At 43.9% G+C, this 18,787-nt stretch overlaps 1 protein-coding gene across 13 annotated transcripts in view; it reads left to right on the plus strand.

Annotated features, from left to right (window-relative positions):
- Positions 1-1,144: 1,144 nt before the first annotated feature.
- Positions 1,145-18,787, plus strand: part of FAM81A (family with sequence similarity 81 member A) — a 72,221-nt gene continuing 54,578 nt past the window's right edge. For 2 of the 13 annotated variants that reach the window (XM_045823889.1, XM_045823890.1), the window contains exon 1: positions 1,567-1,801. Coding sequence is in view for 1 of the 13 variants with exons in the window: in XM_045823886.1 (XP_045679842.1) it covers positions 1,969-2,106; positions 12,907-12,950 (182 nt within the window). In the remaining 12 variants the exon portion in view is untranslated. The other 11 variants (XM_045823886.1, XM_045823897.1, XM_045823895.1 and 8 more) reach the window with 11 other exon arrangements.

The following is an 18,787-nucleotide window of genomic DNA, read 5'->3' on the forward strand; positions in this document are numbered from 1 at the left end:
GCACACTCGACACACTGGAAGGCAACCTGACTGGGGACAGGCAAGAAATATCTGAACTTTTCTTGGGACTCGATGACGAGCTCTGTGTTTGAATGGGCACTTGACAGTAACACCTGCACACCCTTCCAGACATAGAAGCAAGTTACATAGGTTTCAAATACATTTTCAGTGGCAAAAGTAAATATATTTTCATATATTTACGGGGAAACTGAGCGATACTGCGATCACCATGACATAGGATTCAATTCAATGTATGTATGCTTACTAAGTGCACACCACGTGACAGGCAGTGGGAAGCTGAGCGAGAAAAGGAAAGAATAATTAACCATCGTGCTAAAGAGATGCTGTTAGGGCCCATCTCCACAGCTCAGGTCTCAGAGTCATGAACTCCTTAGCACAATGGCAGCTTCACTTGTGTCTGTCATTCCTTGATTAATGGGTCTCAGGCTGCAGGCTCTATGAGAGAAGAGAGCAGTGTCTTCTTCATCATTGTGTCTCAGCTTAGAGCTGGGTAGTTTGCAGCGTTTGGCAGGCATCCAATATATACTGTTGACTGAATGAATGTTAGGGATGCATGAACCTTTTGTAGCGGGAAGTATTATCCCATTTTATAGGTGCGGAAACAGCCGTGGAATACCCAAGCCCACACAGACATAGCTGCTGGAGAGGGGATTCCAAAACAGCTCAGCCTGACTCCACAACTCTACCATGTCACGGTCCTTCCCCTGGGGGGAGGGGGGTTCAGGCGGGTGGGGAAGACAGACAGGAAAACCTATACTGGGTAAATACCAGCGACATGAAAGAGGTGTGAACCGGAGGCCTTGAGGCGGGCAAAACTGGGGTCCCCAGCTCTGCTCAAATTAAATCCCGCCCACCGAGAGGAAGCAAAATTGTGAGTGGATCGGCTTGTGCACCCTGCTTAGATTCCAAATGGAGAGGCAGGTGGAAAGAGTTAGGACGCCCTGGGAGGGGGGATGAAGCGGAAGGGAGAAGGAAGGGATGTGAGAAAGAGGGGTGGTAACGGTTCTTTCCTGCGTCGTGTCTGTTGCAGGGAGGCGCAATTCTTGGTCCCCGAGGCGGGTATCAAGGTGTTTCATTAAACGACACTTGGCAGCCGCGAGGACTAGTTTACCTGCACTTGTGGGGCGTCGACGCTGAGCTGTTTCCCAGACGGTGGCCTAAGAAAATTTCCCCCAATTTGGAAGGGTGAGTGAAAATAAATAACATTTTGTCCGGGGGTAGGGTGGGGAAGAGGTTTCCTACATCAGGGATGTCAGATCTCCGAAGAGAATTACAGTGCAACCATCATGGCTATTATTTTAATCGGGCACCATTTCAACACTTCTCCCTTCAAATCACCCAGCCCTACAACAGAATTTTTTTCCAATAAGCGAAATCCCCGCCTGCCAACTCCGGGCCGCTGGGACGAGAGCTCAGTGGGAAACAGCAGCTACGAGGAGAGGCTATTTTGGGTGTGGGAACGCTGCGGGAGGAGGGGTGGCGCCGCCGGGCTGGGCGCGGGCGCGCGGGGAAAGCCTCCAGCTCCGGCTGCCACGGCAACCGCGTCCAGGCAACGCGCCTGGAAGCAGCTCCGGCGGCGCGCGGCGGCTCGCTCCCCCGGGAGTTGCGAACCCCGCCGGGCCGCGCGCCGGGCCAGGCGGCAAGAGCGCGCTGATTGGACTGCGCTCCCCGCGGCGCGGGCCCGCATCGGGGCACCCTGTACAGTCCTCGCCAGCTGCCACCGCACCCAGCCGCGCCCGCGAGGACCTGGGGAGCCGCGGCGCGCCCGCCCCGCGCGAGGGTGAGTGCCGCGCCCGACTGGGCATCCTGCGGTCCGAGCTCCCTGGGACTGCCCGTTGACCTTGGGGCAGCCCTCGGGGAGATAGGCTTGGGGAAACACAGAGAGACGCGCGTGGCCCATGTGACATGCTGCTGGCGAGAGGGTTAACTGCATGCTGACGCGCAGGAATGAAGTTGGGCACCGAGCGCAACTGGCATTGCATTTTTGCGGGGGCTGGGGAGAGGTTGCAAGCTAGCAAACCAACAGAAGCCCCGAGGGACTGTTTGGAGGAGCCGGAGTGCGGTGGAGATTGCCAGGGGGTAGTGGTAAGTCAGTCCTTCCACTGCTCAGAGCTGAAGTGACCTTGGACAGGTCAACCCCCCGACCCCGTCTCCCACCATCGTTGAAAGGAGAGGCTTGAGTTCTTTGCAGTTCCACAATGCTGTCTTGCCATTGTACTATGAGATGACGGAGGGCCCCAAAGTACTCGCTCTGCAGGTACAGGTAGACAACGCTTAACCATGTACATTGTATAAGGGTTTCTATTAATTGGCTCTCAAATGGCAAGAAATGTTATAGTTTTTTGGAAGATTATGGAGAAAAAGCAGTGAGTGGTCCAGAGAGTGTCTCCTCAAGATGCCCAGGTTAAAACCTTTTGGGTGCTCTAAAGTCATAAACAAAATCAGGGTTAACGCTCCTGAGTTCTTTCCTGTAGTTCATCTAACAGGAAACTTTGTATTTGAATAGGTAAAATCAAAACCCAATAGTGGCAGGCAGTAGCAAATTAAGTGAGTCATTTCTTCAATATGCATGAGGTTTTGTGTGTGCGCGTGTGTGTGGTGCGCGGGAGCTCCTGGCTGCGATCACACCCTCATCTTATTGCCTGTGTATATCAGCATTAGAAATTATTTCATGGGAGTAACCAGAAATAATGCTGGAATAATTTGAATCCACAGAAATGCAGCTCTGTCAGAAGCAGAAGCAAACATTTGCACCTTGCTTTTAAATAACAGTTGGGTTTGTGAAAGTAAATATATTCTTTACTGAGAACCAGCCCTAGGATTTGCACTTGTCCTGGCCTTCAGGGCCCTTGCACGGGGGGTGTGTGTGTGTGTGTGTGTGTGTGTGTGTGTGTGTGTAGGGTGCTCCTGAGACCCAGTAGGCTCTAATACCTCTTCGATTTTTGGCATTGGCTGGTGCTAAAAAGACACCCAGGTGCCTTTCTATATTCTCAGTTTATACACTTCCCTCTTCCAAGGAGAGGGAAGGGAGGAAATCCCTAGTACCTCTCAGGGTCCCTGGGGTTGCCCATTCTGGCTTTCTGCCCCAAGGCTGTCCTTGAGAATCATTCCAGTGTGATTTCATCTGTGTAAAAATGTGGGCTGGAAAGACAACATTTTTCAGTGTTAATGAATAAGCTTTTGCAAGCTTGTTTACTGAGGGTTTAATAATCTTTAATGATTTACATGTTAGAAATCTGATAGCATCCAGACAGAAATTTTTTTACTGCCCAGGAATCCAACCACTAAACTTACAAACCCGTAATGGATCACACCTTATGACACTAGGGATCCTCATGAACTATTCATCCTCCCCTCTCTCACTAACTTGTGTCTCCAACCTGCCTCTCAGTCTCTTGTTTCTTACATCCTGCAGCCATACTCCTGTATTTTTATTTTTCTGAGGCAGAGCCCAGCTCCAGTCTTTCCCCGAGCACTAGAGCCCTCTCCCATCACACTGGAGTATGGATCAAGCTTCCCCATGCTTCTCAGTGCCACTTCCAAACCGTGAGGCCACCACTAACAAAGTCTGCTCTTCGATCACGCTGTCTCTTTGAGCTCCACACCATTCTCCCTGTCTTTTGGATCAGTGCTTGCCATACCCAGTGGCTCCTCAGAGTCACCTGGGGCATTTTGAGAAATGTGGCTCTGTGCACTGTCCTAAACATACCAAATTAGAATCATCAAGGTGTCAAGACCTATGAATCTTTATTTTAAAAACAAACCCAAAAAGAAGAAGGAAAAGGAGGGAAAATGAGGAGAGAAAACAGTTTCCCAGCTGACGTCAATGTACACCCAGGTTTGGGCCTCACTTCACCTGATGCTACAAAAAAGTAACAAACAAATGAGCAACCAGCTTAGTTCGCTTTTCTATTTTGTCTTTTCCAGTGACTTTGGAGTTACTTTGAGCCTCTATTAGTTCATTGACCTTGAAGTTCCTCAAGGTCCTCAACATCAGCTCTCAAGACTTCCTTTCATTTCCACTTCCCTCACATCTTGTTTAGTCTTGGGAACTTTTTCCATCTTTAAGATCTGGACTTGGACTTGGATTTCAGCCTGGCTAGTTTATGTTTCTCCACCCACTGCACTGAGTTTCAACCACCACTGAGGACTCTGGTCCTTTCATTGCTAGCTGTTCACTCCCTTTATGGCTCCATTTCTCCACTTGGAGCTTATATGTTGCCAGCAATTTCAGTTCTGTCTGGAATCCCAGAGTCTTTCGTCTTAACACACTGGACTTCTCACATTCCAGTCCTCAATCCAAAATCACCCTCGTCGTCTGCTTTTTCTTCTCCCAGCCTGCCAGGTCATCTAGGAGAGGGTCACAAAGACCTTCAGACCGATACCATTCCAAATTTATGCTGGCTCTACTCTAATTTCACCTAAGTCTTGCTTTTCTATGAAAAAATTTCTTTTTTAAATTCACTCTGGACTGCATTTTTCAGAGGTTATGACAGACTTTTCCATTCCTTACACTTCCAGTCGGTTTCCTTTAGGGAGTTAGCCTTTTTTTGCTGATAAGATGGAGGATGTCTACGTCCTGGTTTACTGCCCTCTGCCTCTGTGTAAGTCCCCAGTACGCTCTCCCCACTACCCCAAGCAGTTTTCCTCACCTGTTTTGTTCTTCTTTATTTTCTTTCTCCACAGAAGAAAGTGTCTCTTATTCCCCTCCCAAAGTTAAGCCACATACACTCCACACTCTCCAGTCTCTGGAGTTCTTCCCCTCCTTCTCAACTCTTGGACACTTGCTCCAAGTGGTACTCCCTTTCTTTGGGTTCTTCAGTCCCTCCTCACCCTGCTCGCCCACATATTCAAGTCGTCATTCTCATCATAGGAGGGATTATGCCAGAGTCCCAGCTCTGTCCAGTAGAACTTTCTGCGACGATGCAAACATTCGTTATCTGTGCTGTCCACTATGGGAATCACTAGCCACGTGTGACTACCAAGCACGTGAAATGTGGCTAGTGTGACTGAGGAACTGAATCTCTGACTTTTGTCCATTTTAAACTAATTCAGATTCAGCCTAAGTAGTCGCATGAGGCTGAGGGCTACTGGGCGGGCAGCACAGCTCCTCCCCTGTGGTGAGCTGCCCTCGGCCTCCCTCCTTGGACTGTCCACCTGCTTCTCTGTCCTCACCCTCACCTCTCTGTTGAAGATGCTTTCTCATAGGGCTCCAGTGGAGGGGTCCTTGTTGCAGAGTGGAGGCCAATCCCCACCTTGATTGCTGCCCCTGTGTCTGCTGCCAGCAGTCACCTTCCTTCTGAGCCTCTCGCTCTTTTTTTGTCTGGTTCTCCACATGCAACTCAGACCTCACTGATCTCCTTTATCCTCCTGACTTCTGAACATGGGATAGGTGGGATCCTGGGGAAGTTTTTCTCTTCCTTTCCTCTCTGCTGACATTAGTTGTTAATGGGCACTTAATTACGGGGTGCCACACTGGGTACTGTGGCTAACCCCTGCTATGTACTTCAACCCCCACTCCAACTTTATGGGACAGATGGTCTTCTCATTCCTGTAATACAGTTGAAGAGACTGAGGCAGAGAGAAATGAGAGCAACTTAAGTGAGTCATCAGGTGTTAAAGAGCAGAACTGAGAATGGAATTCTGGTAATATGCCCTGCTCTTCACCAGGTTTTACTCAGGCCCCCAGATGCTGTCAAATCTACATATCTGGTTCTACCCTCTCCCAAATTCCATTCAGAATCTCCTACCCATAAGTCTGACTATCTTGTATCTGAACAGCTCTTCATCCTAGCTTCTTTAATCATTTTTCCTTTTTAAACTTTTAATGTTGAAATAATTCCAATTTGCAAAAAAGTTACAAGAATAATTTAAACAATTCCCATATACCATTTGTCCAGACTCTATAAGTATTAACTATTTACCACACTTGCATTACCCTTTTCTATCACATTCCTTCTCTACACACACACACACACACACACACACACGTGCTCGTTGTGTACACACATGCGTATATGCATATGTTCTTGTAATTGTGCTTGAACCACTTCAGAGTTACTTGTAGATATGCTCCCCTTTACTTCCCCACTTTGAATACTTCAGTGTAAATGTCCTAAAAAAATAAGGACCAAACATCCAAAATCAAGAAATGAACATTGATTCTGTACAATTATCTAGTTTACAGAGTTTAAGTGTTACCAATACTCATAATAATGTCTTTTATAGCAAAATGGGGGTAAATATATTTTTAAAAAGTCTCTTTCTGGCCCAGGATGCAATCCACAATCTTGTGCTGTGTTAGTTGTTGTGCCTCTTTCATTTTATGTTATCTAGAGGCTTCCTTAGTTGTTCTTTGTCATTCATGACCTTGACACTTTGGAAGGATACAGGCAGATTATTCAGTACAGAACCCTTCAACCTGGGTTTTTCTGGTGTTTTCTCATGATAGAACCAGGTTATCCATTATTAGAGAGGCATTCTACAGGGGAGACACCATGTCCTTTGAGTGTGTCCTTAATGATTTATGTGCTATCATTCTTCTCTCTGTCACCTGGATTATCTCAAATACTTTTCACCTCTTCTTCACACTCCCACATCTAGCTGATTATTGAGTGTTGAGCTATTGTGCCCCTTGCACAACCTCACTCACAATGTCCCTTCCTTTTCAGTCCTACTGTCTCTCTCCTGTTTCAGGCTGTTGTGAAGACAGTGCTTCTGAGCACAGTCCCAGTGGCTGTCCCAGCCTTGTCTGTCACTGCTTACCAATAGGAACCTGTGTACTCAGTAATTTTCATTAGTCAGTACCTCCTCTGCTTTGTCTTCTCTCCATGCTTTCTCATTGCCCTGCATTTACCTAACCCACCCCTTCGAATATCCAGCTCAAACACCTGCTCCTCAAATGCTTTTTCTGATGGCCCAGTTCAGACTGCCCCTGCCTTCTGTCCAGAAGCAGCGCCAGGTTTGTACCTGTCATGAGCAGGTACCAATCTCTCTAGGCTTACGTTGTGGCCTGTTTTACTTCCCTATTGAATTGAAGCTCCTGAGTGCAGGGACAGTATCTAGTTCAGCACTGTAGGAGACTCAATGAATATTTGTTGACTGGTTTAAATTACTTGATTAAAATTATTGAGCAAATGCACAGGATGACCATAGAATTATGTTCTAGCACCTGGTATGTGATGGTGGGTGTGAGACCCATGCCTTCCTCCAAAGGAAGGAGGAAGAGAGGATGGTAATTCAAAATAGGGCCTTTTACCCACCCAGCATGCTTTTCCATATGAATGGCTGGTCTTGGCTCGTGCTTCACAACTTTCTAAATCCTCTCAAACAAGCAACCTTTGGCTTCAGTGAGCCTCAGGACCAGCACTAGCAGCAGCCAGCCTAGATTCACAATTTGGCTTCTCCTGGGAATCTCCAAGCTCAGCACAAATAGCAGCCATCTCAGATTGCTTTATAGCTCAGGCAGGGTGGTCCTGGGCAAAACGCAGGTGGGGGTTGACCTTGGCATGCACCACCTGGGAAACCCCAGGGCCAGTGTACCCAGTGGACAGCTACAGACTACATCAGAGCACCACCACCCTGTGCCTGCACAGCTGATTCTCCATGAAGGGCGAAGGCTGGTGGTCAGTTATCACAGCCAGTCCTTATAGCTGACTGGCCTGGGTAAATCACTCCCATTGATTTGCCAATAGCAACCAAGACTCAACTACAAGAGGAGGGTATACGCATCCCAAAAAAGGGCACACCTCGAGTCCCCAGCTTGGATGATAGGGGAGGCTGTGCCACTGGACCCTACAGGACAACTGCTATATTAAGCCACATACAAGACACAGAGTCAAAGCAGTTCTACCTAATAAATAGAAACAAACATAGGGAGGCTGCCAAAATGAGGAGACAAAGAAATGTGATCCAAATGAAATAACAGATCAAAACTCCAGAGAAAGAGCTAAATGAAATGGAGATAAGCAATCTATTAGATGCAGAGTTCAAAACACTGATTATAAGGATACTCAAGGAACTTAGTGAGGACCTCAGCAACATAAAAAATATCCAGTCAGAAATGAAGGATGCACTAATTGAAATAAAGAACAAGTTACAGAGAAACAACAGTAGAGTGGATGAAGCCAAAAATCAAATCAATGATTTGGAACATAAGGAAGCAAGTAACCAATCAAAACAACAAGAAGAAAAAAAATTAAAAAAAATGAGGATAGTATAAGTAGACTCTGGGAAAACTTCAAGAGGTCCAGCATTTGCATCATAGGGGTGCCAGGAAGAAAAGAGAAAGAACAAGAAACTGGAAATCTATTTGAAAAAATAGTGAAAGAAAACTTCCCTAGTTGGGTGAAGAAAATAGGCATGCAAGTCCAAGAGGCACAGAGTCCTGATTATGAAGGATGTAAAGAGGCCCACTCCAAGACACATCATAATTAAAATGCCAAAGGTTAAAGATGATGAGAGAATATTAAAAGCAACAAAAGAAAAACAGTTAGTTAGCTACAGGGGAGTTCCCATAAAACTGTCAGCTCACTTCCCAAAAGGAACTTCGCAGGCTAGAAGGCATTGGAAAGAAATATTCAAAGTCATGAAAAGTAGGGACCTACAGCCATGATTGCTCTAAACTGCAAAGCTATTATTTAGAATCGAAGGGTAGATAAAGAGCTTCCCAGACAAGAAAAAACTAAAGGAGTTCATCATCACCAAACTAGTATTATATGAGATGTTAAAGGGACTTATTTAAGAAAAAGAAGATCAAAGCTATGAACAATAAAATGACAACAAATACATACCTATCAACAGTTGAATCTAAAAAGCAAACTAAGCAAACAAGAAGAACAGAGACAGAATCATAGATACAGAGAGTGTTTTGATGGTTGCCAGATGGGAGAGGGGTGTAGGGGAATGGTTGAAGAGGTGAGGGGATTAAGAAGTACAAATAGGTAGTTACAGAATAGCCATGGGGATGTAAAGTACAGCACAGGAAATGGAGTAATGAAAGAACTTAAATGCATGACCCATGGACATGAACAATGGTGTGGGAATTGCCTGAGGGAGTGGGGGATGCTGGCTGGAGCGTGGCCAAGGGGGAAAAATCAGGACAACTATAATAGCATAATCAATGAAATATAATTAAAAAATAGGGCCTTTTAGCAAAATGATGGGTGATTCAGAAAGATATTTTCATGTTGTAAGCATATATTGTATTTTTAAAAAGAGTACAGAAATCTAACATAGCATATTAAAAATGGCCCACCTATCTCTTCGCATCCCAAATGAGCAGCTCAATGTGTGAGAAGCTGTTCCTCAGGTTCCTGTCCTGCCTCTGCGCTCTCCAGCCTGCTGTCCCTCCCCTCGTCGTTGTGTGGCCCACTCCCTGCTGCCAGCAGCCACCCTTCCTTCCTCCACCCTCCCGCATGCCTTCCCCCCTTCTTCCTCTCACTCTTTCTGCCTGTTCCTTTCTCTTCATAACTCTCCTATTTCCTTCCTCTCCTTATACTGATTATTTTATTTTTTGACTTATTAGATGTGGCTACGTGTCATGAGTTTTAACATAAAAGCAGGTGAAAGAAGGTAAAATAATCACTTTTTATTATTCGGTGGTCTTTTGTCGATTTCCCCCCCAACAAACCACCCCCCCCCCCAACCTGGGCTCAATGGTTCTTGGAATTTTAAAAATGTAGTTATCAGTGACAATAAAATGGTGTATTTGATTACCTTCCTGGTACACCAGGAAAGTTACTGAGAATGTGCTGGCTGATAAATATCAAAAAGGCCTGAATGTTTCAGTCTCTGTTCAGGCAAAACTGGCATTTGAGATCAGAAACCAGACTTGAGGTTTCTGATCTGGTGGTGAGTCGTCAAGGTTGTTATAATGATAGTATTTCTCCTCAAGATGTGCCTGTACTTGCTGGCTGGTGGTCAGCTTTTTCCCCTCTTCAGAATGCTTTGTGCAGATAACATCTTCTCTGGACAGAGCAGCTACAGGAGTGAAGGCAAGAGATTCTGCTGCGTAGCTGAGTGGGGCTTAGATGGAAAGCGTGTTTATGTGGGAGAGAGTGTGTGGGGGCTGCTTTCGTATTATGGAATTCTTAGAATTGTTTAACTGGGAAGATGTTATTCAGAAACCCCTGGTGTGTTCAGCTTGTTTTTGTTTATTTCAGATTTCTTTTTTCCCCATTTTTAATTATCCCTGGAAGGGCTCAGCAGGCCTCCCTTGCTCCATCTAAAATAGTTATAAAATTAATGCATTGAACTCAAGCTCTAACTCCAAATAAAGAGTCTCTCATAGCCCCTGTTCAGTGGAGAAGTCCAGCCCCTCCCACTGTGTATGCGAAAAAGGGCAGAGACTGGAGGCTGGGTCTTTCTTCCAAACCCAAATCCTTAGCTTTTCAGTTAGAAATTCATATAGAGCAGAACCCAAAAGTCACAATCAGCAGTCTATCGGCATGAGCATACAAAATCGTGCCTCCCTTCCTCTATGTGATCCTTGATGCATCTGCAGGTATTGGTAGTTTAGTAGCTAGAGCATTCACACCAGCTTGTAATACTATTTTTTTCTGTTCTAGCTGTTGCATTCGGCAAATTCCCTTTTTAACATTTAGCAATGTGTCTTCTCTTATGCTGGAAAGAGAAGTTGCCAAATATAGCTGTTGATCATAATAATACACCCTAACAGTAATATTAAGACACTTCTCTCTTGGTGCGCGCGCGCGCGTGTGTGTGTGTGTGTGTGTGAGTGCCCGTGTGTGAGGGCGACCTGAAGCAGTCTGCCAAGCTTGAAGCTGGAAGGAGCCCTGAGTCAGCCATCGATATGCCTTTTGAGCAGAGCAACTCCATAATTAAAATAATGGGCCCTACCAAATTAGAAAAACAAGCAAATGAACAAATATTTAGGAGTGTCTGTGAAGAGATGCTGTGCCAGGTTACACGGGGGTTATAGATTCATAGGGTGTATGGTCCCTGCTGCCCCAAAGAAGCTCAGTTTGGAGGCATAATTCATGAAAAGTTCAAATAACAATAGAAGATTTAAATAGCATTTCAAAATATGTTATTAATAGATGGGAACAAAGACCAGTCTGTTTTTGCAGGGATTCTCTTAAAAACATTAACATCATTCTAGAGTAGATCAGAACAACACTGGCTGCTGGGTTCCAGGGGTCCGGATGACTCCAGCCCATCTGTGACTCTGTCCAGGCCGGACAGAGAACGAGTGTATGTTGCCGCTTTGCCACATCCCATCAGTCACGCAGTAATCCCTGCGCTGACTGGAAGGCCACCGTGAATCTTTAGAGCATTTTGAAGTTCGCGTCTTTCTTTCTTTTTTGTATGGGTGAGTAATACAGCCACCCTCACCTATCTTCATTCAACAGAATTCCCCTGGTGAGTGTGACAGAGTAGAGGAGAAAGAAAACAAGTCGTGCAAAGAGGAATCAAGGTCATTTTCACAGAAGGCATTAGAAATATGTGCCGTGGGACCCTATAGGGGGATTCACACTGTCCCTGGAACCTCCTGCTGAGGGTGTGCTGTGCTGGCGGCTTGCACTGATGGCAGCCTGGGCCACTGGGACTGCACACGATGCCTGATTCCCTGATAGCTGGGCAATCCAGGGCTTCACTAAGGGTACTGGGCTCAGTCCTCCATTATGTGTTTAAGGGGATGGGTAGCAATTAGCAGCAAACTGGGAGTCAGTTGTTAATGGATACAGAGTTTCATTTTGGGAAGATGAAAAAGTTCTAGAGCTCTGTTGCACAACAACGTACATATGGTTAACACTACTGTACTATACACTTAAAATGTGTAAGATGGTAAATGTTATGGTATGTTTTTTCCCCAGCTTTATTTTTATTTATTTTTTAAATCTCATTTTTTTTTTAATTTTAGAAATTGATTTTAGAGAGAGAGAGGGGAAAGGAGAGAAGAAAATAACATCGATTTGTTGTTCCACTTACTTATGCATTTTGGTTGATTCCTGTATGTTCCCTGACTGGGGATGAAACCTGTGACCTTGGCCTATCAGGATGACGCTGTAACCACCTGAGCTACCTGGCCAGGCTCCCCAGCTTTACTGAGGCATAATTTTTTGAGTTTATTGAGATATAACTGACATATAACATTATATGCTTAAGGTGTACAGCATGTTGATTTAGTATAGGTACGTAAAATTATTATAACAATAAAATTAGTTAATATAACATGGTATGTGTTTTTAACCACAGTAAAAAAGAAATTCTCTGTGAACTTATGTTAACTGAATCATATCATCTTTAAAACCATCATCAGGCTTGTCTTTTGGTTTTGATAGCTGTAAATGGGCAATTTCTGTATTTTTTTCTTATTGGTTCTTCTTTCACTCAAGAAGTTTTTATTTAAATTTTTGTTATTGTGAGAATAGCACACTTTATTAAAGTATTTTGAATATTAGGAAAAGTAGAATAAAAATGTATCCATTGCCACTATTTATTTTGACTAATTTCTTACCACTGTTTAAAAAAGCATTTAATAGTACTTGTAGCACTGGACCCCTTGCCACACTCTCCCCAGGATGGGAGGGAGTTCTGGATTGCTAATGTATGATAGAAACAATTGTCAAGGTGTGTCAGGTAAGCTTCATTTGCCATTGACCTGAAGTATTCAAGGAAGGACATTTTGGTGTGAGGATGCCCAGAAGCTTAGAGGCTGTGCAAGGCCTTATAATGTTCCCTCATTTGATGACTTATCCAAATTTCCCCCCAGATCCACCTTGCAACTATAGTGCTATCTACATCCCCAACCCTGCTAGCCCATTGTTAGCCCAGTATATTTCTTACTCATTCTACAAAATTCTGACCAGGTATAGGGAGAGAGGAACTGTCTATTAATTTTATTTTTATTTTTTATTTTAGAGAGAGAGAAAAGAAGGGAGAAATAGAGGGAGAGGAACACTGATGTAAGAAAAACATCCATTGGCTGCCTTCCGTATGTACCCCAACTGGGGCCTGAACCTGCCACCCAGGCCTGTGCCCTGACTGGAGTCAAACTGGCACCCTTTCAGTTTGTGGGACCATGTCCAACCAACTGAGCCACCTGGCCAGGGTGGGAGCTGTCCATTAAGGAGATAGGGTGTGCTTATTTGTGCTTTTTTACTTTCACTGCACATAATTTGGCATCACTCCCCCAATCTGAGCCGTGGTTAATTTACGGAAAACTCCTGCTACTGTCAGTAGTCCTGCTTTGACCTTCTTATCAATCTGGATACTTTGATTTTGGAATTAGTCCCTGGCCTCAGTTGCACAGCCCTCTTCCTACTCCTAGTACTGAAAACAAATGATGTTACCCAGACACTAGATGATTCACACCACAGAGCAATTCCTCCAATTTGGCACAGGGGTGGGGGAGCAGCATGAAAGGGGGCGGGGCCCAGGGGTGGGTCAGATAGGAGAAGGAAGGAAAACCTGTGCATACACAGGTGCGGAGGTTGTCTTGTCCTGACCTTGACCTCTCCATCTATCTCTGCTGGTCCAGGTTCTGGTAATCTCCTTACCTTGAGGGGGGAGGAGGAAGGGGAGGAGAAGGAAGAGGATAGGGCATGACAAAGATGAAACTTAAAATATTGTCGGGTTCTTTTAAATTCCTAAGTTAAAATGTTTGCACCACCTAAATTGTGGTTTCATGGAGCAAAGTTCTGGTTTCCAGATTCTGATTATTGTTCTATATGGTACTATAAATCTCTTTTCAAATCTTGTTCTTTTAAAAAACCTTAACATTATAGTTAGCATGTAGATATTCCCTGTGTTACTTCATAGCCTTTGTAACCATTATTTGAAATAGATATTGATATTCTTTTGAGTGGATGTGCCATGTTTTATTAACTACTTCTTTACTGTTGGACATTTAACCAATAGCCATTTATAGAAATATTAATATTAACATCTAGATAAGATCACACATTAAATATAGATACAGGGCTTTCAGGGTAAAGATTTGATGAAGGTTAGTTACAAGTGTGCTATAATTCTGATTTCGTGGTCCCCAGAATGTCTCGGGCAAGATCGAGTTCTGTGCATGCCCTCAAGAGACTCACAGTGTGACCGACTTGAGATCATGGTCTTTACATATTTTTTTTTAATCCTCAACCAAGGATATGCTTATTGGCCTTAGAGAGGAAGGGGGAGACAAAGACAGAGATGGGGGGTGGGGAGAGAGAGAAAGAGAGAGAAAGAGAGAGAGAGAGATCAGTCAATTGCTTCACATATGCACCCAGATTGGGGATTAAATTTGCAACCTTTTGGTGTATGTATGGGATAATGCTCCAATCAACTGAGCCACCTGGCTAGGGAAATATATGTATATATAAAGTTAGATAGATAGATAGATATGTTTTTTTAAGTGGGGTAGGAAGAAGCAATTTACTTCTCTTTCTTTTTAAATTATACAATGAAAAATTAACTGAAGAAGTAAAATATGTGTTTAGTTGAAGCTGTCTGTGTCCCTTTGTATCATCCCCTCTATCTCCCACTCAGAGGTAAATTGTACTCTGATTTGGTGTATGTCATTTTCATACTCATCTTTAAATGTTACAGATTTGGCTTATTATTGGCATACTTTAAACCTTTACAAAATGCCATCATAGTGTCTGTATCCTTCTTCAGCTTGCTTTTTACTTAACATATTTGTGAGATTCATTCACATTGGCACTTGCAGTTCTAATTTATATATTTTCACAACTGTTTGTTCTTTCATTGCATGAATATATCATGGTTTATCCATCCATTTGCTTAATAATGGGTGTTCAGTCCTCCCTAGCCCACTTTATTGCTCTTAGAAACAGTGCTGCCTTAAGCATTCATGTGTCTCCTTGTGAACAAGTTTGAGAAGGTCTGAGGGGATTCCTTAGCACTGGAATTATTGGGTCATGGGATCTGTGCACCTTTAGCTTTTCTAGATGGTGAAGATTGCCATCCGATGTGGTGGCGCCGATTTGCACTCCCATCTGGTGTTCCTGTCATTCCACATATGTTCTGGACCACACATGGTCTTGCTGCTCTTCTTTTTTGCCAACCTGATGGGATGAACCAGTATCTCTTGTGACAAATTAGATTTATTTTGTAATTTGCTTCCCCTGGCCAGACCAGAGCCACTGTTCTTTTTTTTTTTATTTAAGCATTTTTAAAATATATTTTATTGGTTATGCTATTACAGTTGTCCCATTTTCCCCCCTTCACTCCCCTCCACCCTGTACACCCTCTCCCACCCATATCCCCCTCTTTAGTCATGTCCATGTGTCATACTTACAAGTTCTTTAGCTTCTACATTTCCCATACTATTCTTACCTTCCCCCTATCTATTTTCAACCTACAATCTATGTTATTTATTCTCTGTACTTTTTCCCCCTCTCTCCTCCTCCCCCTCCCCTGTTGCTAACCCTCCATGTGATCTCCATTTCTGTGGTTCTGTTCCTGTTCTAGTTGTTTGCTTAGTTTCTTTTGGTTTTGCTTTAGGTGTGGTTGTTAATAATTGTGAGTTTGCTGTCCTTTTACTATACATGTTTTTTCTTTATCTTCTTTTCTTAGATAAGTCCCTTTAACATTTCATAAAATAAGGGCTTGGTGATGATGACCTCCTTTAACTTGACCTTATCTGAGAAGCACTTTATCTGCCCTTCCATTCTAAATGAAAGCTTTGCTGGAGAGAGTAATCTGGGATATAGGTCCTTGTCTTTCATGACTTGGAATATTTCTTTCCAGACCCTTCTTGCCTGTAAGGTCTCTTTTGAGAAATCAGCTGACAGTCTGATGGGAACTCCTTTGTAGGTGACTGTCCCCTTATCTCTTGCTGCTTCTAGGATTCTCTCCTTCTTTTTTACCTTGGCTAATGTAATTATGATGTGCCTTGGTGTGCTTCTTCTTGGGTCCAACTTCTTTGGGGCTCTCTGAGCTTCCTGGACGTCTATTTCCTTTGCCAGAATGGGGAAGTTCTCCTTTATTATTTGTTCAAATATGTGTTCAATCTGTTGCTTTTCCTCTTCCCCTTCTGGTACCCCTATAATTCGGATGTTGGAACATTTAAAGATGTCCTGGAGGTTCCTAAGCTTCTCCTCATTTTTTTGAATTCTTATTTCTTCATTCTTTTCTGTTTGGTTGTTTTTTTCTTCCTTTTGGTCCACTCTATTGTTTGGAGTCCCAGTTTCCTTCCCATCACTATTGGTTCCCTGTGCATCTTCCTTCATTTCTTTTATGGTAACCTGCATTTTTTCATGTAATTTGTGCCAAAAATCAACCAATTCTGTGAGCTTCCTGATCACCAGTGTTTTGAACTGTGCATCTGATAGATTGGCTATCTCTTGGTAGCTCAAAAAGATGAGCCCTGGGGCATTGATCTGTTTTTCTGTTTGAGACGTGTCTCTCTCTCTCTCTCTCTTTTTTTTTTTTTTTGGTCTGGTCACTCCTGTTATGGTGAGGGGCGGAGCCTTAGGTGTTCACTGGGGCTGTGAACCCCAGTTGCTAGATTGTGACGTCGTATGTGCGGGCAGAGGCGGGAGGGAACAATGGCAGTAGCTCCGCTCTCCTGGGACCTTAGTCCCTTCCCTGGGATCCTGGGTTGCGTGCTCTGCCCTGCTCCACAATCACTGCCTCACTGGGTCTGCCAGCTGCCGCTTGAGTACTCAGGGTCCACCCGCTGCGATCCTGCGTGCCCCAGATGCCTTACACACTCCTGGTTGCCCTATGTGCCCAGTTTTCCCTGTTCTCCGAGCTCCGAGACCCGCGCCAGGCTGTTCCTCTCCGCCCCTCCTACCGGTCTGGATGAACAGGTCTACTTCAACTTCTTGGCTGTCCGACTTCCATTCAGATAAATTCTCTATCAGTTCTGGGTGTTATTCTACCTCTAAATTGTTGTTGTTCTAATCTTGGTTGTGCGTGGAGGTACAGTGTGTCCACCTATGCCTCCACCTTGCCGGAAATCCCAGAGCCACTGGGACTTAGGCAAAAAAATTTGTTGAAGTTTTTATTCTGTCTTCAATATTCTTTTGAGATGTTTTTCTAAGCAAGACAATCATTTAGAAATCTATTAAAATGACTTAAAAGTTAGATTATAAAATAAATAATTAAACATTAAAATAAATTTAAAATATTTCTAGTACACAGAAGTATACCCTATGTGATTTGGCATCAAAGTCCCAGCTGACTCCAACTGCCAGCTGAGCACAGAGGACTGCCACGCGGCTGGTCTCTGCTGCATTCTGGTGGTTAAGAGTAAGTCACAGAGCCCTGGCCGGTATGGCTCCATTGGTTGGAGTGTTGTCTGTAACTGAAAGGTTGCAGGTTTGATTCCTGGTCAGGGTACATACCTAGGTTGCAGGTTTGGTCCCCTGTTCAGGCATCTACAATCCCTGGTCTGGGCATGTAGAAGAGGCAACCAATCGATGCTTCTCTCTTGCATCTATGTTTCCCCTTCTCTCTTACTCTCTCTAAAAAACGATGACAAAATGTCAAGTGAGGATAAAAAAAAACAGAAAAAGAAAAACAAGAGTAACTCACAGGTCACACCTAGCTCAAAGGGGAGAGGATTAACAAGGTGTAAACTCCAGAAGGTGGAGGTCATGTAAGAATGTCCACCATGACAGATACCACATCTCAGTGTCATGGGTTGAGATACTCATCACAATTAGGATAATAGAGATGATCAGATTTTGGGAGACTGACTTACCCAAGCCAGGTTCCCATCAAAGGTGTAATTCCAATTGTTAATTCACGATGGGAAAAGTAGCTGGCAGATAGACTGGGACTTGAGTTTTCTGATTCCTGCATATTCTGCCTTTTTATGCACATCCACGTGGGAAGCTAAATGGTGTGCTTGGTGAGTTTGGGCTCAGGGCAAGAGTCCTGGTTAGGGTTATTTTAGGGTAATATCATTGGGCCATGAGACCTTAATCATCCCTCTTCATTATAGAACTCTTCTCGTTGCCCTGGATTCTTAGGTTCTTGGGAACACTGATAAATTTTACCTCTTCAAACTCTGCTTTTACTAGACATGCTGTGCATACCATCTCCCTCTCTGGTTGCACATTCATTCTCTAGTCAGAATATAACTCATTTGGTTAAATTCAATGTTATAAAATGACTTCATTTCAGTCATGTCTCTTTAAGATTCATTTATCCAGGAAACATGTATTGATCAGCTACCAGTTGCCAGGTGTTTGGGACACAGCTGTGGACAGTATAGCTACTGTGGAGTTTGCAGTGTGGAGCCAGAGACTGACTCTGAACCAGGAACCACAAGTGTGCTGTTTGCCTCGTTTTAGTTGTGAGTCCCCGCAGTATCTTGGATCATTCTTACGGATCTGCTGACATCATCCCTTTTAATTCTTCAGATTTCATTGTCACAGTCTTGCCATCTGCCCCACTAACTTTTTGTATTATTGGTGTTCATTTCATAGAACAAAGGGAAGGAAAATAAGAGTCCAAAAAGTTGGACTAAACCATGATTATAAATAGCATTTCAGTGGAAACGTCTGTCAGGAGCTGCCTAACAGTTATGGTGTGTTCATACAGTGGAATATTATGCAGGCATTAAAGTCATGATGTAATATCAACATGGAAAGATATTTACAATATAGTGTCAATTAAGAAATTCAAGGTATACATAGTATAGAGTGTGGTTTCATTTTTTTTTCAAAAAAAATTATAAGGGGTAGGGTGATAGGTGAAAAAGGTGAAGAGGAATGTAGTCAATAATATTGCAAGTTTGCACAGTGACAGATGATAACTAAAATTAGTGGGGTGATGA

Source organism: Phyllostomus hastatus, unplaced genomic scaffold (assembly GCF_019186645.2).
Source record: "Phyllostomus hastatus isolate PE091 unplaced genomic scaffold, TTU_PhHast_1.1 phas_scaffold_501, whole genome shotgun sequence".
NCBI lineage: Eukaryota > Metazoa > Chordata > Mammalia > Chiroptera > Phyllostomidae > Phyllostomus > Phyllostomus hastatus.